The 23,722-nt window shown below is 41.8% G+C and overlaps 1 protein-coding gene across 2 annotated transcripts in view; it reads right to left on the bottom strand.

The window, feature by feature from the left end:
- Rnf216 (ring finger protein 216) overlaps positions 1-23,722 on the bottom strand; it is a 129,725-nt gene that overhangs the window by 79,385 nt on the left and 26,618 nt on the right. The window contains exons 4-10 of one of the 2 annotated variants that reach the window (XM_042686695.1): positions 20,605-20,738; positions 16,955-17,803; positions 12,800-12,876; positions 11,167-11,269; positions 9,879-10,043; positions 5,911-6,025; positions 1,343-1,482 (exon numbers count right to left, since the gene is read on the bottom strand). In XM_042686695.1, coding sequence (XP_042542629.1) covers positions 1,343-1,482; positions 5,911-6,025; positions 9,879-10,043; positions 11,167-11,269; positions 12,800-12,876; positions 16,955-17,803; positions 20,605-20,738 — 1,583 coding nt within the window. The remainder of the gene's footprint in view (positions 1-1,342; positions 1,483-5,910; positions 6,026-9,878; positions 10,044-11,166; positions 11,270-12,799; positions 12,877-16,954; positions 17,804-20,604; positions 20,739-23,722) is intronic. The other variant, XM_042686696.1, reaches the window with a different exon arrangement.

The following is a 23,722-nucleotide window of genomic DNA, read 5'->3' as shown; positions in this document are numbered from 1 at the left end:
AATATATATTACAAAGTTCCAATTCAAATTCTCTAACAATCTAATTGTTAGAAAACTTTAGTTTAAATCATTATAAAATCCAGTTTTGTTTCTTGTTTAAAAATCTGTCATGGCAGGGTGCCAGTGGCTCACGCCTGTAATCCTAGCTACTCAGGAGGCTGAGATCTGAGGATCGCAGTTCAAAGCCAGCCCAGGCAGGAAAATCCGTGAAACTCTTATCTCCAATAAACCACCAGAAAACCAGAAGTGGTGCTATAGCTCAAGTGGTAGAGCACTAGCCTTGAGCTGAAGAGCTGAGGGGCAGCACTCAGGCCCAGAGTTCAAGCCCCATGACTGACAAAAAAAAAAAAAAAAAAGCATTTGCCTATCATGTACAAATTCCAGGGTTCAATTCTCAGTAAAAAAAAAAAAAAAATCTGGGGGGCTGGGAAGGTAGCTCAGTGGGAGAGTGCATGCCTTGCAAGCATGAGGCCCTGGGTTCGATTCCTCAGCACCACAGAAGTGGTGCTGTGGCTCCAGTGGTAAAGCGCTAGCCTTGAGCTGAAGAGCTGAGGGACAGCGCCCAGACCCAGAGTTCAGGCCCCATGACCGGCAGGAAAAAAAAAAAAATCTGTCATGCATCGTCCAAAAAGAAATGTACTCATTACCTTACTTATGTAACTGTTAAGCCCTTCCTATGTTACCTTTATAGTAAAAAATTTTATGCAGAAAAAAAAAATCTGTCATGGTTGGCACTGGTGGCTCATGCCTGCAATCCTAGCTACTCAGAAGACTGAGATCTAAGGATTACAGTTTGAAGCCAGCTTGGGCAGTAAAGTCCATGAGACCTTTATCTCCAACAAACCATTCAGAAAAAGCTGGAAGTGGAGCTATGACTCAAATGTTAGAGTGCTAGCTTTGAGCACAAGAAGCTCAGAGGCAGTACTCAGGCCCTGAGTTCAAGGACCACACCTTAAAAAAAAAAAAAATTCTGTCATATAAGCCAAACACTAGGCCCATTCTTGCTGCAATCCTAGCTACTCAGGAGGCCAAGGACTGAGGTTCCAAACCAGCCCTGGAAGAAAAGTCCACGAGACTCTTAACTCCAATTAACCACCAAAAAGCAGGCATGCATACACACACAGGTCAGGGTTTTGCTATAGCCTAGGCAGATCTTGAACTTATGTTCTTCTTGTCTACCCAGCTTAAGGGCTTCATGTATGCTAGGCAAGCACTCTACCACTAAGCCACCTTCCCAGACCCCCAAAAAGGTAAATCTTAAATGACAGATTCGTATCAAGCTTAACACGGAGCAAATGAAAACTACAGAAACATACTCTAAGCCCAAAGCATAGCTTCCTACCTCTGCCATTTCTTTGATTTTCTGCTCATAGAATTCTTGCTCTTGCTGCACAGCTGGAAGGAGGGCTCTCTGGTCATAGGACCTACAATGTCGTCGTTTATTTTCCAGAAAGAACATCCGCTTTTCTATTTTTATGTCACCTATAAGACACATAAGAATTCAAAATCATGTATATAACTGTGTGCTAGGAGCCAGGTTAGCCATTCCCTGTCTCCTGCAGCTCCGCCCCCTTACCAGTTTCTATAACACGCTGCTGCTAGAAATTGTGCCTTTCACCAATCCTAACCCACTTTTCACCTTCTGGCCTTCCTTTGTGTATACCAACTGAAACCTTTGCTACCTCAACTGTTCTATTTTACAGCTTTGGATTACTGTTCTATTTTACAGCTTTGGATTATTATGAACAGAGTGACCTATAACTGCTTATTTACCAACCTGCAATTCAGTTGGGTATATAGGGAGACAAGGAAGTGTCAAATAATGGGATGTTTACTACAGAAAATAATTCCAGATTTCCAAAGTTGTTGTTTCGATTTATATCCTTCTATCAGCAATGTGTAGGTTCTAGTTGCTCCACATGCTTGCCAACATCTGATATGATCAGTTTTTTTTTATTTTAGCCATTCTGGTAGGCGTAAAAGCTCTGTATCTATTTTCCTTTAAATTTCCATTTGAAAATCTTCACATATATAAAAAAGCTGAAAGTATTGCTTAGAGCTTATTATGCATGTCAGGCCGGCCTTGAATTGATAAGTTCTGTATTACAGGGGTGAAAAAGCATGCCTGGCTTCTGCATCCTGAATTCTGCACAATCATGCCAGGCAAAAATAACATTCAGAATTGAAGATAGCAGAAGAGAAAATATCAGACATATACTATCTGTTCAGATTTTATATACCTTGTGTAGATTTAGTTGTCTTCTAGAAAACTGTATTTTCCACTGAAAAATTTCAATTTACTCACTGTTTGTTCTCTCATACGAGAGTACGAATGCAGAGCCTTGTATTTTCTAGGTAGGCCCTTTACCACTTGAGTCACGATACTATCCCAAGGTTTGCATTTTGATGGTGCCCAGTCTAAGAACTCTTTGCCTAGCCCCAAATCATAAAGATTTTTTTTTTCTGTTGTTTCCCTAGAAGTTTTATAATTTTATGCCTTACTTTGATTTTGAGATAGGGTGTGAGACCTGAGATAAGGTCTTTTGTTTTAGGCCTCCAGATGTGTAATTACTTTAGAACTGTTTGTTTAAAAGGTTGTTTCCTACAACAAGCTAGTTCTTTGAAAAAGTTACTAAAATTGACTAACTCCTACTAAGAAGAGATGAGATTCAAATCAATAAAATCAGAGATGCCACAAAAACATTACAATAAACATCCAAGAAATCCAAACAATTATAAAGGACTACTTTCAAAATCGAAACCCAAAAAAGAAGGAAAATCTAGCAGAAATGGACAAATTTCTAGAGATGTACAAAGTGTCTAAACTGAACCAAGAAGATACAAACTAGACAAACAGGCCAATAACATGTAATGAAAGGGCTGGGAATGTGGCTTAGTGGTAGAGTGCTTGCCTAGCATGCATGAAGCCCTGGGTTTGATTCCTCAGTACCACATAAACAGAAAAAGCCAGAAGTTGTGCAGTGGCTCAAGTGCTAGGAGTGCTAGCCTTGAGTAAAGAAGCTCATGGACAGTGCCTAGGCCCTGAGTTTAAGCCCTAAGACTAGCAAAAAAACAAGTCTTCCCACAAGGAAAAGTCCAGGTCCCAATAGATTCACCGCTGAATTCTTTTTTTTTTTGTCAGTCGTGGGGCCTGGTGCTGTCCCTCAGCTCTTCAGCTCAAGGCTAGTACTCTACCACTTGAGCCACAGTGCCACTTCTGGCTTTTTCTGCTTATGTTGTGCTAAGGAATCGAACCCAGGGCTTCATGTGTGCGAGGCAAGCACTCTACCACTGAGCCACCTTCCCAGCCCTCATCACTGAATTCTGTAAGAATTTTAAAAATGAATTAACATCAATACTCCTCAAGCTTTTCCATGAAACAGAAACAGAGGGAGCAATTCCAAATTCGTTCTATGAAACCAGTATTACATTCATCCCCAAACCAGATAGGGATCCAACAAAAAAAGGGAATTATAGACCAATTTCTCTAATGAACAAAGCTCTTTAATAAAATACTTGCCAAGATGGGCTGGGAAGGTGGCTCAGTGGTAGAGTGTTTGCCTTGCATGCCTGAGGCCCTGGGTTTGATTCCTCAGCACCACATAAGCAAAAAGAAAAAGCCGGAAGTGTGCTGTGGCTCAAGTGGTAGAGCGCTAGCCTTGAGCTGAAGAGCTCAGGGACAGTGCCTAGGCCGAGTGCAGGCCCACGACTGGACCAAAAAAAAAAAAAGAAAATACTTGCCAAGAGAATCCAGAAACAAGTAAAAACAAAACAAACAAACAAAAAAAAAAACCCATTATGACCAATTAGGCTTCATCCCATAGATACAAGTCTGGTTTAACATGCAAAAATTAATAAATGTAATTTGCCACGTCAACAGAGCCAATGACAAGAACCACAGGGTCATCTCAATAGATTCAGAAAAAGTCTTCAACAATATGTAACATCCATTCATGTTAAAAGTTTTGGAGTAGGGCTGGGATGTAGCTTAGTGGCAAAGCGCTTGCCTAGCAAGTGCAACACCCCCAAACCCCCAAAATTTGGAGAAACTAGGAATAGAAGGAACATTCCTTGAAATAATAAAGGCTATATATAAAAGACCAACAGCCAACATAATACTGAATGGGGAAAAATTTAATCCATTTCCCTTAAAATCAGAACAAGGCAAAGATTTCTACACTCTCTCCTCTTCCATATAGTTCTGGGATTCCTACCCAGACCAATATGGCAAGAAAAGAACATAAAAGGGATTCACATAGGGAAAGAAGAAATTAAACTATTCCTATTTGCAGATGACATGATCGTATACCTAAAGGATCTAAAAAAACTCCTTCCCCAAGCTCCTAGAGCTGATCAACCATTTTGACAAAGTAGCAGCTCACAAAATTAACTCACAAAAATCAGTAGCCTTTCTGTATGCCAATAATGTACAAGCAAAAAGGGAAATCTTATCCAGGAGCCGGTGGCTCATGCCTGTAACCCTAGCTACTCAGGAGGCTGAGATCTGAGGATCACGGTTAAAAGCCAGTATGGGCAGGAAAGTCCGTGAGACTCTTACCTCCAATAAGCCACTAGAAAACTGGAAGTGGTGCTGTAGCTCAAGTAGTAGAGTGCTCGCCTTGAGCTGAAGAGCTGAGGGACAGCACCCAAGCTCAGAGTTCAAGCCCCGCGACCAACCAAAAAAAAAAAAGGGAAATCTTGAAAACAACTTCATTTCCAATAGCCTCAAAACAACAACAACAACAACAAAAACCTAAAAAACACCTTGGAATTAACCTAACTAAAGACATAAAAGATCTTTACAGCACAAACTATAAGAATCTGAAGAAAGAAATCAAAGAGGAGACCAGGAAATTGAAAGAACTTCCATGTTCATGGATAGGTAGAATCAATATCGTGAAAATGGCCATACTGCCAAAAATGACATACAAATTCAATGTAATCCTCATCAAAATCCCAATGATACTCTTTACCAATATAGAGAAAACAATCAAAAAATTCATATTGAACAACAAAAGACCTAGAATAGCCAAAGAAATTCTAGGCAAAAAAAAGCAATGTGGGTAGTTAAAAGTATGGCTCAAGCGGTAGAGTGAAAAAGCCAAATGAGAGCATGAGGCCCCGAGTTCAAGTCCAAGTACTGGCACACAGACAAGACACATACACAAAAAAATGAGTTGGGCAATCAATCAAATATCTATCACTTAATAAATAAGACAAATTCAGACAGTTTACATAATAAAAAAGGTAATGTCAATAAAAAGAATAAAACAAACACATTCTGCATAGATAGACTTTGAAAACATTTTGCTAGGATACCAGTTACTTAAGACTACATTTACATCATGTAATTGTAACCCCTCAAACCCCTCTGTACAGTATTTTCACAATTAAAAAAAAAAGAGTACATTTACATTCCTTTTTTTTTTTGTTGTCAGTTGTGGGGCCTGAACTCTGGGACTGGGCACTGTCCCTGAGCTCTTCAGCTCAAGTCTAGCACTCTACCACTTGAGCCACGGCATCACTTCCAGCCTTTTCTGTTTATGTGGTGCTGAGGAATTGAACCAAGGGCCTCATGCATGTGAGGCAAGCACTCTACCACTGAGCCACCTTCCCAGTCCTTTGACTCCATTTTTATGGAATGTATGATGTGCTGACGAAAAAAGCAATGCCTTGCAGGGGTGAGAGGCATGGATCAAGTAGTAGAATGTCTATGGAGCACAAGTCCTGAGTTCAAACTCCAGTATTGCCCAAACAAGCAAACAAACAAAAAACAAACTTAGTCCTTGTCAGTCATGTATGATACAGCATGGCCCTCTAATAAAAGCTGTAAACCCCCTCAATGACCATGTGGAAGGGAAAGGCTCAGCCTAGAGCTTCAAGCACTGTCAGCCACACTCAGCTCATTACCTTGTTCAAATCTGAAATCTATGTAGGAATACTGATTCATTTCTTTCCTCTTTTTCCTTTTTCCACTAGTTTCTGGTGAAAGCTCCTGCCATTTTTTAATGGCGTCAGAAAAGGCCTAAAAATTGAGAAAGGAAAAGGTTATTTACTGCTGCAAATAGAAAATAAATATAAGTAAAACATATAGAGTTAGGGGTCATGGCTCAAGTGATAGAGTACCGGCCTACCAAGAAAAAGGCCCTGAATTATATCCCCAGTACCATGAGAAAGAAAAAAAAAAGTAACACATAGTCAGTTTTTAAATGTCATCTTCACTAAGTATCAGCTCCCTTCCTTGCATGTCTCTCCAGTAGTAGGCAGTGGAAAGACAGATAGCATTCTGCTATCTTCATTTCCTAGTACTTTCAGTAATAGCCTCAGAACCAAAATGCTTAATAACAGGTTTAGAGGACAACAAAAGGGTTAGGTGCCGGTGGCTCATGCCTGTAATCCTAGCTACTCAGGATCCTGAAATCTGAGGATCGCGGTTCAAAGCCAGCCTGGGCAGGAAAGTCCATGAGACACTTATCTCCAATAAACCACTAGAAAACTGGAAGTGGCGCTGTGGCTTAAGTGGTAGAGCACTAGCCTTAAGCTGAAGAGCTGAGGAGCAGTGCCCAAGCCCAGAGTTCAAGCCCCATGACCAACAGATAACAAAAAAGGACAACAAAAGAAAATAAAAACTGCCTAAGTATCCTCAGATGGACATAGAGGTAAATTCTGTGCAGCTGTCTAGTTGGCTAGCAACACTGACATATTTTTGTTGTTACTGTTGGTTGTGGGGGACTCAGGGCCTGGGCACGGTCCCTGAGCTCTTTTGCTCAAGGTTAGTGCTCCACCACTTTGAGTCACAATACCACTTCTGATTTTCTAGTGGTTAATTAATTGGAGCTAAGGAGAGATTGAGGAAGAAAATAAAAAACTCTGAAGGAGGTGGCAGTTAGCAGAAAACTAGAAAGAAACCCAGAAGGCAACTAGGAGTTCTAAGCTAGTCTCTGGCTACTCAGTCTCTGGAAGGGAGAATGAGAACTGCATTACAAAGTATAAACAGAAGGCCCTGATGTTGGACTGCCAACATGAGCTGTGGAAAAGCTCACATAATGCACATGCCTTAATCACAGTAGGAGGATTTGTGAGGCAGCAACTCTCTCAGTGTGGAAGACTGGCCATAGTGAGGAAAGATATTCTAGTGAGAGGGGATGGCTCGCTATCACCCTTTCAAAAGGAAGGTTTTTATTTCTTCTTTAATTATGAAGAGTAGCTTCATGGGGTACACAAGTTGACAACTGTTATATTCCAGGTTTGTCCTTTCTATATATATATTCTTTGCATTAGAATTATATTGAGAAATTTGTTATGATGAAATTTAAAAGATTATTGATGACTAGTTTTTTTTTTTTTGCCAGTCCTGGGGCTTGAACTCAGGGCCTCTGTCCCAGAGTTTGCTCAAGGCTAACTAACACTCTACCAATTGTAGAGTGTTAGAAGCACCACTTCTGCCTTTTTCTATTTATGTGGTACTGAGGAATCAAACCCAGGGCTTCATGAATGCTAGGCAAGCATTCTACCACTAAGCCTGGTTCCCAGCCCAAGACTAGGTATTTTTAAGAGAATCTGCTGAGCTTCAGTTTTCTTGTTGTGGAGAGGGAACAACCTTCACCTTTTTGTTTTTGTCAGTTGTGGGGCTTGAAATCTGGGTCTGGGTGCTGTCCCTCAGCTCTTCAGCTCAAGGCAAGTGCTCTACCCTTGAGCCACAGCGCCACTTCTGGTTTTCTGGTGGTTTATTGGAGATAAGAGTCTCACGGACTTTCCTGCCCGGGCTGGCTTTGAATCGTGATCCTCAGATCTCAGCCTCCTGAGTAGCTAGGATTACAGGTGAGCCACCAGTGCCTTCCAACCTTTACTTTTCATGCATACGATGATTACAATAAAAAGTGAAAATGAGATTCAGCTGCAGTGAAAAAAAACTCCTGAGTGACAGGGCAGTGTTAGACAGTGCTATTGACATAATTCAAAATCATCCCTGCATATGTTTTCCAAAACCCTGTCCACATAGTAGTCCTATCCTCTGGACAGAACTCGTATGCACCACTCACATACAACAAAGAAAGATCATCCATCTGAACTGGCCACATCATGTTTTAGCTCTGTCTAAACGCTCCTCTTCAGTTCAAACAGTCTGGAATCATCTTATTTCAAAGTATGCTGAATTTTCCAAATTAACTACCCACTGAAACAAGAAGATGCCTTTATAAACAAAAATAGTAAAGAAAAACATGAAGAAAGGCACAAGAAGGAAGAGCTCTTTTAAAAAAAAAGTTATTAAAAATCACATAGGTAAAGCTGCAGAAAAGAGCTCAGGAGATCATTTAGATTAAAATCCCCATCTTTAAGCTGCCTTAGGACCACAATGGACTCAAGATGAGCCACAAAACCCTACAACCTCTCAAGTGAAGAGGCTGTGGAATGACCAGACCTTGCCATGCAGTCCCTCCCACCTTCCCAGGACAAGGATGCTGATCTCTGGAAGTGAGGGATTGGGATGCTGGAGATGGAACTGAGAGCCTCCTACATGCTAAGCACATGCTCTATCACTTAGCTATGATGCTAACCTCTGCCCCTTATTTTTCATTTGAGCCCTTCTGGAGCTCAGAAAAAGTATAAATAAAATCCCAGGGCAGTGAAGGACAAGGCAGAGTATAAACACTAGACACCAAAGAGCCCTTTCTGCCTTGTAGTCATTACTTTGGGGGATATTCCACTTTTTAATGAAAGTACAGACATTCTCTATTATATAGAATGAAGAATAAGAGTAAGACATAGAATTATTCCTTCAGAGTGATTTTACCCCAAATCAATCAATTAGGAATTTTCTGACAATTGCCTCAATCAGCAATCTGAAAGAAGGGGCTTGGCTCAGCACAAGCCACCTTCACCTGGGCCTCACTTGAAATATCCTCACTTAAAATACCTGGTGCACATTTTAATCATTAAAATAACTCTACACTTGTCATCTGGGAAAAATAACAGTGTTAGCTGAGCATCACAACCACTTGAGCAGTAGGAAGAGTTGAAGGCAACAGGGAGCAAGAGGTGTGAGCAAATTATCACTACTCATACTGTCCAAGCTGAGTCACAATTAACAGGAGCTGCACAGCCTTGTTAAACATGTATGTCTCTGCAATCCACTAACCGCAATACCTGCCTAAGCACCAGAACCGGGGCCTTCACATGCTATCTTCCCTGAAACCTTTAGGGAAAGCATAGGAGCTTTCAGGAGGGGACTATTTTCTTCTGGTAAAGCATCCTCCCTGGGGCACAACTGTGTTTCTGTCTTCTTACACACTTTCCCTCAGGTAACAGAAAACTAAACTACCTGGGGCATGGTATGTCACTGTCCCAAATTAAAGCAAGTCAGGGAGGAGCAGGATTGAGACATCTTTCAGACTCTAGTCATCCTGCATTCCACAATACAGCTTACCACTCCAAAGGTCTTATGATCAAACTGGAACTTCCCTGATTCTAATGCAGTTTTTGTTTTAGTGCTAATAGTGGGGTTTGAACTCAGGTCCATGACACTATCCCTTAGTTTCTTCCATTCAAAGCTGGCACTCTACCACTCAAACCACACCCCCTAGTTCCAGCTTTTTGCTAACTAGAGATAAGAGTCTCACAGACTTTCCTGCCAGGGCTGGCTAAGGAAGTTCAATTCTCAAATCTCTTGAATTGCTGGGATTACATGTGTGAGATACTGGCAGCTGGGTTTAATGTAGGATTTTTACTCATTTGGTTCTATCTGACCAGCAAACATATTTGTCTGTTTATCTTTACCCTGACAAACTTCTTAGCTCTTTGCTATCACAAAATGGTCCCAATCTCCACTGTTGTCCCAGAAAGAAGAGGTGTGACCCAATGGAAAGACCAGAGTGCACCTTTCGGGTTATTGCATAGTGTCCTTTGAGCTCATGCAGGGCCCACTTGATGTCTTGACTGCTGAGCATCTTGAAATCAGCCATCAGGAGGTCAGCAGCCTGGATGAAGCAGCGCTGGTCAAGAGGAGTCAACGTGGAGAAGTCAAAGAAGTCTACCTTAGGCAGCTAGAATGAGAGAAGCACAAAGTTAGAGGCCAATAGTTCATGTCCCCATGACAGTCCATGCACCCAGGAAGAATTATTTTCAAAATCAAATATTACAGAAAATAATAATTTTGTTTCATCTCAGAATTACTCTGTAATTCTCTGTAATTACTCTGTAATTCTGTAACACAGACAAAGAAATGGTGGTCACAGAGGATAAACTACTTTCTGGAGTCTACAGACTAGTTTTACTAGTTAGAGTAGTAAAGAATTATTACTGGGTCCTGAACTCAAACTTTCAGCCATTTTCTTCAAAATATAAATACAAAATTTCTCCTCCCCAGAACATATAACAGAGAAAGTTAAAACAATCTGTGGGGAATAGGAGAATCAAGTGTTAGACCTTAATATCATAGGTCAGAACCATCACTACTGCACAGCATACTGCATGCTAGTTTACATCACAAATGAAGACAATGATCAAAGGTCTAAAGAACCAGACTTCACATTTGACATGGATTTGGTTAAACAGGCATAAGCACTCTATGCAAATCTTATACCAAGACAAAAATACTTTAAGTAGATATTAAACTCCTGGTACTGATTTGCACACTGAAGTATTTACAAGGAGGTATACAAATGCTTTTGCAATTTACCATGAAAAACATTATAATGAAATGAAATACAAAGATGTGCTGCTAGGAAGACAGACAACAGAGGTGTGATAAAGTGAAATTTATATATTTTTTATTAGCATGAGTGGTAGGTATAAAGGTGGTTAATGTAAAAAAATTCATTTTTTGTGTATGTTTGAAAATTTCATAATAAAATGTTAAGGATAGTTCTGAGACAAAGAATCATGGACAATTCTGTTCCACTTTAGGAACCAGCTTTGTTGGATCTAAGCCGAGACTTACTTGTGGGCAAGGGAAAAGAGTAACAGTGAAACAATACTCCTTTGAGTCAAATCTAGAGTTCAAAGAGGTATAGGGAGAGGGATTCCATTGAAACACTACATTCTGAAATCTCATTTTCCTTTCTGGTCTTTAAAATCATATCCTAACTATGCACTTCCTTTGATAAAGATGACGAAAAAGGCAGAGCAGTTCCAGGTACAGATGGCAAACCCATACAGGACACTTGCCTTTATATCATCTTGGCTGGCGAGCAGACTACTGCTGGGGTTGATAATGATTCTATCTTCTCTCTTTGGATAATCTGGATTTTCCAGAAGAAAATTGCAAAGTCTGCAAAAACACATGGTGTTACTTTTGAACTGCTTTCAAATCCCAAAACTGCCCACTGATTCAAATGCACTGTTTTGAAAATAAAGTCCCTAGATACACAGGAGAACTAGTCCATCAAGGATGCACTGGGAGTGGTAGTGCCCTCTTCTAATCCCAGCACTTGGGAGGCAAAGGCTAGAAGATTTCGAGTTTGAGGTCTGGCTGGGTTACACAGTGAGACTGTCTCAAATAAAACAAAAATAGAAGAAAAAACAAAACCAAACAATCAATTTTTGTTTGATAGTTTAAGTAGCAATGAACATGCTGATGAAAGTTTATCTATTTGTTGGTTGTTCATGCAAGGGAATCACTGACATTACTACTGGTTAAACTTTTGAACTAGAGAATTCAAAAGTAGCTATTCTTGCAAGATGCCTGAGACTTACACCTGTAATCCTAGCTACTCAGGAGGCTGTGGCTTAAAGTTGGCTTGGGCAAGAAAGTCTGTGAAACTCTTTTATTTTTTGGGGGGGGTCCGGTCATGGGGCCTGAACTCTGGGCTTGGGCACTGTCCCTCAGCTCTTCAGCTCAAGACTAGCGCTCTACCACTTGAGCCACAGAGCCACTTCCGGCTTTTTTCTTTTTGCTTATGTGGTGCTGAGGAATCGAACCCAGGGCCTCATGCATGCAAGGCAAGCGCTCTACCACTGAGCCACCTTCCCAGCCCAAGTCTGTGAAACTCTTATCTCAAATTAACTACCTGCAAGCAGAGCTGTGGCTCAAGTGGTAGAGTTCTAGCCTTGAGCAAAAAAAAGCTCAAGGACAGTACACAGGCCCTGAGCTCAAACCCAAGTATGGGCATCAAAACAAAACAAACAAAAAACCCCACAACGCTACATTAACTCTGAGTTTTCTTATTTTGTTTTTGTTTGAGAGGGTCTCAATGTATAACCTAGGCTAGCTCAATATATAACCCAGACTGGCCTTGAACTCATGATTATTCTGCCTAGGCTCCCGCTTGGCTAATTTTTCATTTTTATTCTTTAGGATATTTGTACATTAAAAATATTTATTACATTTACACAGGCAGGGTAGGTAAAGAACACTTTCTGTTAAAATTATGGCAAGAAAATGTTTTCAACATCTTGACTAAACACAGGCAGTATTGAAGGGCAAAAACAACTAAGCATCTTAATTCCATAATAACACATGATTCCTTTAGAACCAAAAGAGATCTACACATAACTAACTCTAGGACTAACAGTATCATTATTAGGACATGGTGCTATGTGAAACAAGCCAGTCAGAAAAGGACAAATGCTATATGATTCCACTTACGTCAGATACCTAGAACAGTCAAATTGAGACAGAAAAAATAGTGGGTTCCAGGGGCTGGGAGAGTAGAGAATGGGAACTTAGTATTTAATGGGGACAGAGTTTTAGTCTGAGATGGATGGTGGGGATGGCTGCACAATCATGTGAATGTGCTTTGAACCATGTACTAATAAAAATGGTTAAAATGACAAAATTTAAAAAGCATAGGATACTTACACATTTAAATCATAGTAATTTTTCGAATGAATTATCTCTTCAATATACCCATTTGCTACATCTGGAAATCTTGCTTCCTAGAAGATATAACATCATACATCATTCTCCTTTTACAATGAGAATTCAAATGGAAAAGTACATAAAGACTGCAAAAGGCTGTAAAGTAGCTGTGTCTGGACTCCAGATTCAGTCTATACAGAAGGTAAAGACTGGAAAGATCCTAGAGGTCATCTGGCCTTTGGTCACATTCTACATACCCATTTTGCATGCTTTCAACAAATACTGATCACCCCTGTGTAGACAGATAAGGTGCCATTCCCTGCTTGCTTCTCGGAAAGCTCAGAACTTACTGTGCCAGATGAGTAAACCTGGGTGAAGCAGAGTTAAAACAGATTTTTTTTCTTCTGTCAGCCGTGGGGCTTGAACTCTGGCCTGGGTGCTATCCCTGAGCTCTTTAGCTCAAGGCAAGCACTCTTACCACTTGAATCACAGCACCATTTTCTAAAATAGATTTTGTTTTTTTATTTATTTTTTTTTGTTTGGTCGGTCGTGGGGCTTGAACTCTGGGCCTGGGCGCTGTCCCTCAGCTCTTCAGCTCAAGGCAAGCGCTCTACCACTTGAGCTATAGCACCACTTCCGGTTTTCTGGTGGTTTATTGGAGATAGGAGTCTCACAGTCTCTCCTGCCCGGGCTGGCTTTGAACCGCGATCCTCAGATCTCAGCCTCCTGAGTAGCTAGGATTACAGGCGTGAGCCACCAGTGCCCGGCGTTTTTTTAGTTTTTAATAGGTATTTTGCACATAAACAAAAATCAAAAGGTACAAGGTGAACATATCATGAAATGTACCTTCTACCTTTTTTTTCTCCTTTTTGTTGGTTGTGAGGCTTGAACTCAGGGTCTGGGTACTGTCCCTGAGTTCTTTTGCTCAAGGCTAATGTCCGACCACTTTTGAGCCACAGCTCTACTTCCAGTTGTTTTTTTTTTTTTTTAAATTAACTTACTTGTTATTATAGAGGTGATATACAGAGGGATTACAATTATATAAGTCAGGTAATAAGTTCATTTCCTTTTGTATATTGTCTTCTGTTCCCTCATTCTCTTCCAGTCCCTCCCATCTACCTCCATTCGTGAGTTGTATAGTTCACTTTGATCAATGTCCAATGAGTTCCATTACTGCTTTTTCACCCTTTATCCCTTGAGTTCTGTGTGTTCCCTCAATCCTCCGGAAGATTTACATGTGAATACAACATAAGGTAAAGAAGACAGAATCATCAAAGACTAAATTTTTTTTTTTTTGGGGGTCCGGTTGTGGGGCCTGAACTCTGGGCCTGGACTCTGTCCCTCAGCTCTTCAGCTCAAGGCTAGCACTCTACCACTTGAGCCACAGCGCCACTTCCGGCTTTTTTCTTTTTTCTTATGTGTTGCTGAGGAATCGAACCCAGGGCATGCAAGGCTTAGGCATGCAAGGCAAGCACTCTACCACTGAGCCACTTTCCCAGCCCAAAGACTAAATTTTTTTTTTTTTTGTCATGGGGCTTGAACTCTGGGCTTGGGTGTTGTCCTTGTGCTTGTGCTCTTCAGCTCAAGGCGAGCGCTCTACCGCTTGAGCCACAGCACCACTTCCAGTTTTTTTCTAGTGGTTTATTGGAGAGAAGAGTCTCACGAACTTTCCTGCCCAGGCTGGCTTTGAACCGCGATCCTCAGATCTCAGCCTCCTGAGTAGCTAGGATTATAGGCGTGAGCCACCGGCGTCCAGCTCAAAGACTAAATTTTTTTTTTTTTTCTTTTGGTCGGTCGTGGGGCTTGAACTCTTGGCCTGGGCGCTGTCCTTCAGCTCTTCAGCTCAAGGCGAGCGCTCTACCACTTGAGCTACAGCGCCACTTCCAGTTTTCTGGTGGTTTATTGGAGATAGGAGTCTCATGGTCTCTCCTGCCCGGGCTGGCTTTGAACCGCGATCCTCAGATCTCAGCCTCCTGAGTAGCTAGGATTACAGGCGTGAGCCACCAGCGCCCAGCTTAAATTTTTTTTTTTTAAATTAATTATTTATTTTTGGTCCGGTCGTGGGCCTGAACTCTGGGCCTGGGCGCTGTCCCTCAGCTCTTCAGCTCAAGGCTAGCACTCTACTCCACAACACCACTTCCGACTTTTTTCTTTTTTGCTTATGTGGTGCTGAGGAATCGAACCCAGGGCCTCAGCATGCAAGGCAAGCACTCTACCAGAGCCACCTTCCCAGCCCCTCAAAGACTAAATTTTTTAAAGTCTTTTGTTTCCATATCTTGGAGTTTGTTTCAGTATTCATATTATTTTATATAAGTATGCAGAGGCACTTAGGCATTGCACCTTGTGTTTCTCTCCTAAGAGTATACTCTTTTGGTCTCACTGTGTGTATCTAGGGTCCTGTGTAATTTGTCACATCCCACTGGATTTTAGATCTAACTTCCCCATATCAAAGAGAACATGTGCTGTTTGTTTGTTTTTTGTTTTTGGGGGGGTCTGGTCGTGGGGCCTGAACTCTGGGCCTGGGCGCTGTCCCTCAGCTCTTCAGCTCAAGGCTAGCGCTCTATCACTTGAGCCACAGCGCCACTTCCGGCTTTTTTTCTTTTTGCTTATGTGGTGCTGAGGAATCAAACCCAGGGCCTCATGCATGCAAAGCAAGCGTTCTACCAGCCACCTTCCCAGCCCTGAACATGTGGTGTTTACCTCCCTGATATTGGCTTAACTCACCTAACATGATTTGCTCTAGTTCCATCCATTTTCTTGCAAATTACATTATTCTCTCTAATGGCTATGTGTACAATTCCACTGTGGATAGGGATCACATTTTTGGGATCTACTCATCTATTGTGGGGTATCCAGGCTGTTTCCGTATCTTGGCTGTTGTGAATAGTGCAGCAATGAAGATGGATTTTAAAGTGTCCTTATCATAACCTGTCTCATGATGTTCAGGGTAGATGCCTAGGAGTGGTATGGCTGGGTTGTAGGGAAGATTTATATTTAGTTTTTTGAGGAACCTCCAGATTGCTATCCAGAGTGTTTGTACTAGTTTACATTCCCATTAGCAGTGCAGTAGGGCTCCTTTTTCCCCCACATCCCCACCAACATTTGTTGTTTGAATTCACAATGTTGGCCAATCTTACTGGGGTGGGATGGAATCTCAAGAGTTGTTTTGATTTGCATTTATGGCCAGGGGTGATGAGCATTTCCTCATGTGTTTCTTTGCCATTCTTATCTCTTCTTCTGAGAGGTCTCTCCTTAGTTCCCTTGCCCATTTAGTGATTGGTTTATTAGATCTGGGACTTAATTTCTTGAGCATCTTGTATATATTGGATATTAGGCCTTTGTCAGATATATTGCTGGTAAATATCTTTTCCTAGTTGGTTAGTAAAACAGATTTCTTTTTTTTTTTTTGGGAGGGTCCGGTCGTGGGGCCTGAACTCTGGCCCTGGGCACTGTCCCTCAGCTCTTCAGCTCAAGGCTAGCACTCTACCACTTGAGCCACAGCGCCACTTCCGGCTTTTTTCTTTTTTGCTTATGTGGTGCTGAGGAATCAAACCCAGGGCCTCATGCATGCAAGGCAAGTGCTCTACCACTGAGCTACCTTCCCAGCCCATAAAACAGATTTCTTGAAAGGCAGATCATAATTACTTTGGACATTGTGGCCTGCTTCACTCCTCATAGCAGCTATCCAACAGAAATTTGTTGTGTTGATGGAAATGCTCTATTCTGTGCTTGTTAGCCACATGTGTATACTGACACTAAAGTGTGACTGATAGGCTGGAAACAGAATTTTGTGATTTTGTCAGACATTTAAATGTAAATACCCACACAGGACACTGGGTGCCACAACTGACAGCACAGGTCTAGGTCACACCTAATAAACCTGCTTTTATGTTTTGAATTTGGAAAGCCTTTGAGAAAATTATGGGGTTTGTAGTGATTTCAGTGACATGATATGTAGCTTAGTACCCAGGGGACTTTCCAGAGGATACAGATTGAGGAATCCTGATTCCATTTCCCTTTTGGTTTCTCTTCTTTTATTCTATTCATCTAAATATATATTTCTTAGGAAAAACAAACTTCTTATTTTTGAAAAGAAAAAAAATAACAATAGTGCCTATAATTATCTAAATCATAATAAAAATAAATAAAACTTACTGTTTCTTTCACTAGTAGTGCAATGAGTTCTTGATCAACTTCAACAGGTTCTTGCCCCCAGAGGTTTTCCAAATTGGCCTCCTGAGATTCTTGTAGAGGGAATGCTGGTCCTGGTTCTTCATTGTCAATTGCTAACTGTTGGTCTTCCAGCCCTTCAAGAGGATGGGCAGGCTGAGGAGAATCAGGGCCTGGAATGCTGTCCTGTTGGGGCTCTGGTCTTGGAAAAACTGGCCTTGGAAAAGCTGGCTCTGGGAGTTCATGCTGAAACAAGGGACCCAGCTCTGTTTTAGGGTGCCGATCCTGTGGGACAACCTGGTTTGTTATCTCCAGGGGGGGTTGGTTAAGAGCTTGAAAGTAAGGATGGCCTATCCAGTAGTCTTCGATGGCCTGATCGTCTACTGAGGCAGCTGACTCTCCCAAATTTGGTAAGAACTCTGACTCTGAGTCATCAGATGACTGATTCTGAATTTCCAAGTGATCATCCTTAGGGAAATGAAGGCTACTTTCTTCCAATATAATGACTTTTTGCTTTGATCTGGGGTTGATGATATCGTTTGCTACTTGGTTATGACTTGGTCCAGGTTTGGGTTCTCTTTCTCTGTGGCCATTTGACTTGGTAAATTTGGAGACTTCAGGAGGCTCAAGATCCAGAAATTCACCATAGTCATCTTCAGAATCATCCTGTGTCCCAGAATTAAACAATGAGTTGTTACATAATGAAAAATAGCTGTTATCTGATTCACATGCTGTTCTAGATTTTTTAGGCCTCTCTTCTCTCAATATTTTCAGATCTTGCCACTGGGCAGCTGGTTTGATGAGATTGGATCGGGATGCCTGAGGTCTATTTCTCTAAGGAAAAAGGAAAATTTAATAATAATGACTAAATTTCTTTCCTATGTCTGTGACTCCTTATATACTTAAACTGAGCTTCCAATAGGACAGGAAGCAAAACAAAACCCAAAACATCCTTCCCCTTAATATGCTCTTTGCATTAACACTGAAATTTGATCATGCTATGCCATCTATTAAAAAATCAATGTAGCTATTCACGGATAGAAGCTTGTGTTACAACGTGAATTATAATTTAATATCTGAGACAATTAAAATAAAATTAGTGGCAGAAGAACTAATGAAAGAACAAAGAAGAAAAGGAAACGTACAAATGTGACAAGAATATGATACGAGCAAGAAATCAGAAAAAAATTAGAAAACTAGGAAAGTTGATAGGAGCAACAAGTTCTGGGAGTACTAGATATTGATGAGATAACTATTACATACTTCACATTTCAAAAAACTGGAAGAAAGAATTTTGAGCTAGATGCTGGTGGCTCATGCTAACTACTAAGGAGGCTGAGATCTGAGGATTGTGGTTCAAAGGTGCCTTGCCAAGAATGTCTGTGAGACTTTTAATCTCCAACTAACCACCAGAAAATCGCCAAAGTGGAGCTGAGGCTCAAAGAACGCTGGCTTTGAGCAAAAGAGCTCAGGGACAGCATTTAGGTCCTAAGTTCAAATCCTCTGCCTCCCAAGAAAAGAAAAAGAAAAACAAATTTTTTTTTTTGGTTTGTTGTGGGACTTAAACTCTGGGCCTGGACCCTGTCCCTGAGCTCTTAAGCTCAAGACTAGCACCTCTACCACTTCAGCCACAGCACCACTTCTGGTTTTCTAGTAGTTAATTGGAGATAAGAGTCTTGCAGACTTTTCTGCCCAGGCTGGGTTTGAACTGCGATCCTCAGAGCTCAGCCTCCTGAGTAAGTAGGATTACAGGCGTGAGCTACGAGCACTTGACAAGAAAAAGAATTTTGAAAGCTTTCACCACTAAGAAATGATATTTAGGGAAACAGGTAAGTTTAACTCTACTTAAACATTTCATGCATAAATATGTATCAATCATTACATAATAATGGGTATCATTAGTAAATGTATTGTATATTAGTTAACAATAACAAAAAAATCTAAATCTCTAAAGTAATCAGCAAAATTAAAACTAAAGCAAGGCAGTTCCTCTCCCCTTGATCCCACCAAAAGAAAAAAAAGACAAGGAACTTTTTTTCATTACTGCTACTATTAAGGAGAGCAATTTGGCATAACTAAAGTAAAAAGTAAAGAGAGGGCTGGGAAGGTGGTTCAGTGGTAGAGCGCTTGCCTTGCATGCTTGAGGCCCTGGGTTCGATTCCTCAGCACCACATAAGCAGAAAAAAAAAAAAAGCCAGAAGTGGCGCTGTGGCTCAAGTGGTAGAGCTCTAGCCTTGAGCTGAAGAGCTGAGGAACAGCGCCCAGGCCCAGAGTAGTTCAGGCCCCATGACTGACCCCCCCGCCGTCCCCCCCAAAAAAAAGTAAAAAGAAAATTCACTACTGCACTGTTGGTACTATTAAAAAACAAAGAACCCCCCCCCCCCAAAAAAAAAAAAACACACACAACTCCTCAGCACTATCACCAATAAAAACAAAAAACAGGGGCTTAGAAGATGGCTCAGTGAGAAAGTACTTGCCTTGCATCTTGCATGCATGAGCCCCGGGTTCCATTCCTCAGCACCACATAAGCAGAAAAAGCTAGAAGTGGTGCTGTGGCTCAAGTGATAGAGCACTAGCCTTGAGCTGAGGAGCTGAGGGACAGTACCCAGGCCCAGAGTTCAGGCCCCATGATTGGCAATAAGTAAGTAAATAAATAAATAAAACTAGAAACAATTTCAAACATGTCCCTAAGAGATTGCAGCTCAATGTTCTAGGGGTTTTTATGGAAAGCTTACCAAGAAAATGCCATTAGGTGAAAACCAAGTTGTAGAACAATACATATACGGAATGACTCTATTTATAAAACAAAAATGTAAAAGACAAACACAACCATTTCCAAAGGATATAATCTATAGAAACATACCTATGTAAACTCAATAGAAAAGAGCTGGGAGGACACATTAGACTACTGACAACAATTCCTTGGGAACAAAGTACTAGTAAAGAGGAACTGTAGCTTTGTTAGTACTGCTTCCGTTTCTATACAGATTACAATCATATGAACTTAAAAAAATTGAAATGGATGTCTCATTTGAAAAGAATACAATAAGGGTATGTCTGACCCTTCTTTTATAACTGAGGGATGGCAATGTGTCAAAGAATGAAAAAAAATTTTTTTTTTTTGTTGGTCGTGGGGTTTGAACTCTGGGCCTGGGCGCTGTCCCTCAGCTCTTCAGCTCAAGGCGAGTGCTCTACCACTTGAGCTACAGCACCACTTCCGGTTTTCTGGTGGTTTATTGGAGATAGGAGTCTCATGGTCTCTCCTGCCCGGGCTGGCTTTGAACCACAATCCTCAGATCTCAGCCTCCTGAGTAGCTAGGATTACAGGCGTGAGCCACCAGCGCCCGGCTAGAATGAAAAATTTTTGATGAACAAGTAGACATTTCTAATTCCAAATTACATTATATATAAGAAGCTAGATAGCAGGCAAGTTCTGATACACTCTGCAGGCAATGCTAACCACTTCATTTTGGGAAAAGGGAATAGGAGATTGCTAGCTATACTCACTGGCATCAGGGAGGTTCTGTGGTTAGACTGAATGACTTATCTCTGTAGGGGGTAAGCTGTCAGGGAGGCAGGATAAAGAGAACTTGGAGCTGTTTTGGAAATGTTATGGAAAATATAACATAACTTACTTCTGTCAGGATGATATCATCATCGAGGTCCTCCTCTTCATGCTGCTGAGGAGCTGGGGTGACCAGCATTGGAATCCCTTCTTCATCAGAAGAGTCAGATATGGTGATAGGCCCATCTCTAAGACTGATCCAGTCTAAAAGGAGGCAAAGAACATTGTTACTGGGAGATTGGCACAATCACATTCAGTCTCATAAATTCAATGTTGGCCCAAAGAGTGTCAATAGCCTAAGGTTCATGGCAGCTACTGTTTTATTTATTTATTTATTTTTGTCGGTCATGGGGCTTTAACTCTAGTCCTGGGCGCTGTTCTTGTGCTCTTCAGATCAAGGCTAACACGCTCTACCGCTTGAGCCACAGCACCACTTCCGTTTTCTGGTGGTGTATTGGAGATAAGAAGTCTCATGCAAGCCAGGTGACAGGCGCCGGTGGCTCATGCCTGTGATCCTAGCTACTCAGGAGGCTGAGATCTGAGGATTATGGTTGAAAGCCAGCCCGGGCAGGAAAGTCTGTGAGACTCTTACCTCCAATAAACCACTAGAAAACCGAAGTGGCGCTGTGGCTCAAGCGGTAGAGCACTTGCTTTGAGCTGAAGTGCGCAGGGACAGCGCCCAAGCCCAGAGTTCAAGCCCCATGACTGACCAAAAAAAAAAAAAAAGAGTCTCACGGAGTTCCTGCTAGGGCTGGCTTTGAACTGCGATCCTCAGATATCAACCTTCTGCGCAGCTAGGATTGCAGCTAGGATTACAGGCATGAGCTACCAGCGGTGGCTACAACTACTGTTACCTCCTCAAAGCACATGCACTCAAGCAATAACACTTATGTTTCCATGCTGATTTTTTTTTTCCCAATAGTGCTAAAAAAAATGCTGAAGATTATCAACTTTTTCTTTTCTCTCTCTTTTTTTGGTGCTGGTACCAGGGCTTGAACTCAGGGTCTGGTTGCTGTCCTTGAGCTCTTTTTTGCTCAAGCTAGTGTTCTGCCATTACTGGCTTTTTTGTTGCTTAACTCATGGCCTTTCCTGCCCAGGCTAGCTTGGAACTTTGGTCCTCAGATCTAGGATTATAGGCGTGTGCCTCTGGCACCAGGCCCCACCAATCTTCTTAATTACCAATTTCTTTTCCTTTTTTTTTGGTGGTGGTGGGGGTGGTCCGGTCGTGGGCCTGAACTCTAGGCCTGGGTGCTGTCCCTCAGCTCTTCAGCTCAAGGCTAGCGCTCTACTACTTGAGCCACAGCGCCACTTCCGGCTTTTTATTCTCTGCTTATGTGGTGCTGAGGAACTGAACCCAGGGCCTCAAGCATGCAAGGCAAGCGCTTTACCACTGAGCCACCTTCCCAGCCCTTAATTACCAATTTCTTTAGAAAGAAGTCATAACCATTCATTCATCTTTATTTTAGGGAGGAGGAAGAGAAAAGAAAAAGGAGGAAGAAGAGAAAGAAGAGGAGAAGAAGAGGGAGAAGACTTGTTTTATTTCATAAAACTGGCTATATCAACTTTTTTCTTGTATTAAATTGGAAAAACATGTGGATAAAAATCTTTGCTGGATATAGTGGTTAATGCCTAAATCTTAGTTACTCAGAAGGCAGATAGGCAGGAGTACAGTTCAAGGTGAGCCCAGGCAAGGTCATGAGACCCATTTCATACTATAAAGTTGGTCATGAACTTTGTCATCCCAACTACTTTAAAAAGTATAAATATATACTGGATGGTCTATTAGGCTCAGGCATAAACCAGAGACTCTATAAAGTACAATGAAAGCAAAAATGACAAGGTATGGCTCAAGAGGTAAGGCATCTGCCTAGTAAGTGCAAGGTTTTAAACCATAACCACTTCCTACCCCCACCAACCAATCCTTTTGTTGTTGCTGTTGTTGGTTGTAGGGCTTTTTGTTGGGCATGGGGCTTGAACTCTGGGCCTGGGTGATGTCCCTGCCCTCTTCAGCTCAAGGCTAGCACTCAATGGCTCGAGCCACAGCACCACTTCTGGTTTTCTGCAGATAAGAATCTCATGGACTTTCCTGCCCAGGCTGACTTTGAACCCGGCCCAGTAGCTCACACCTGCAATCCTAACTACTCAGGGGCTGAAATCTGAGGATTGAGGTTCAAAGCCAGCCTGGGCAGAAAGTCTGTGAGACTTTTTTTGCGTGTTTTTGTCGGTTGTGGGGCTTGAACTCTGGGCTTGGGCACTGTCCCTGCACTCTTCAGCAAGAGCTCTACCGCGTGAGCCACGGCGCCACTTCCAATTTTCTAGTGGTTTAGTGGAAATAAGAGTCTCACAGCTTTTCCTGCCTGGGCTGGCATTGAACCATGATCCTCAGATCTCAGCCTCCAGAGTAGCTAGGATTACAGGCATGAGCCACTGGCTCCATGAGACTCTTAATTCAAATAAACCACCAGAAAACGGAACGTGGTGCTGTTGCTCAAGTGGTAGAGTGCTCGCCTTGAGCTGAAGAGCTGAGGAATAGCACCCAGGCCCAGAGTTCAATTCCAATGCTGACAAAAACAACCAAAAAACCAAAACACTCAAAAACTAAAAATTTGGGCTGAGAATGTGGTTTAGTGGCATGCATAGCATGCATGAAGTTCTGGGTTTGATTCCTCAATACCACATATACAGAAAAAGCCAGAAGTGGCGCTGTGTCTCAAGTGGTAGTGTTAGCCTTGAGCAAAAGAAGCTCAGAGGCAGTGTCTAGGCTCTGAGTTCAAGCTTCAGGACTGGAAAAAAACAAACAAACAAAGAACAACAACAAGAACAACACCTAAAAAATTCTCTTAAGATTTAAAATATTTGAGTTTTTTTTTTTTTTTAACAAGAGACAAACTCTAACCAAACATATTTCAGTATTTAGTCAAGCACCCATTTAGCATCACTCAAGAACTCATTTAGCGGGCTGGGGAGGTGGCTCAGTGGTAGAGCACTTGCCTTGCATGCATGAGGCCCTGGGTTCGATTCCTCAGCACCACATAAGCAAAAAGAAAAAAGCCGCAAGTGGCACTGTGGCTCAAGTGGTAGAGCTCTACCCTTGAGCTGAAGAGCTGAGGGACAGCGCCCAGTCCCGGAGTTCAGGCCCCACAACCGGAGCCAAAAAAAAAGACAACTCATTTAGCATTATGTCATTA

This window comes from Dipodomys spectabilis, unplaced genomic scaffold, assembly GCF_019054845.1.
Source record: "Dipodomys spectabilis isolate Male_0828 unplaced genomic scaffold, ASM1905484v1 ptg000098l, whole genome shotgun sequence".
Lineage (NCBI taxonomy): Eukaryota > Metazoa > Chordata > Mammalia > Rodentia > Heteromyidae > Dipodomys > Dipodomys spectabilis.
This window is presented reverse-complemented; position numbering and strand designations above follow the sequence as displayed.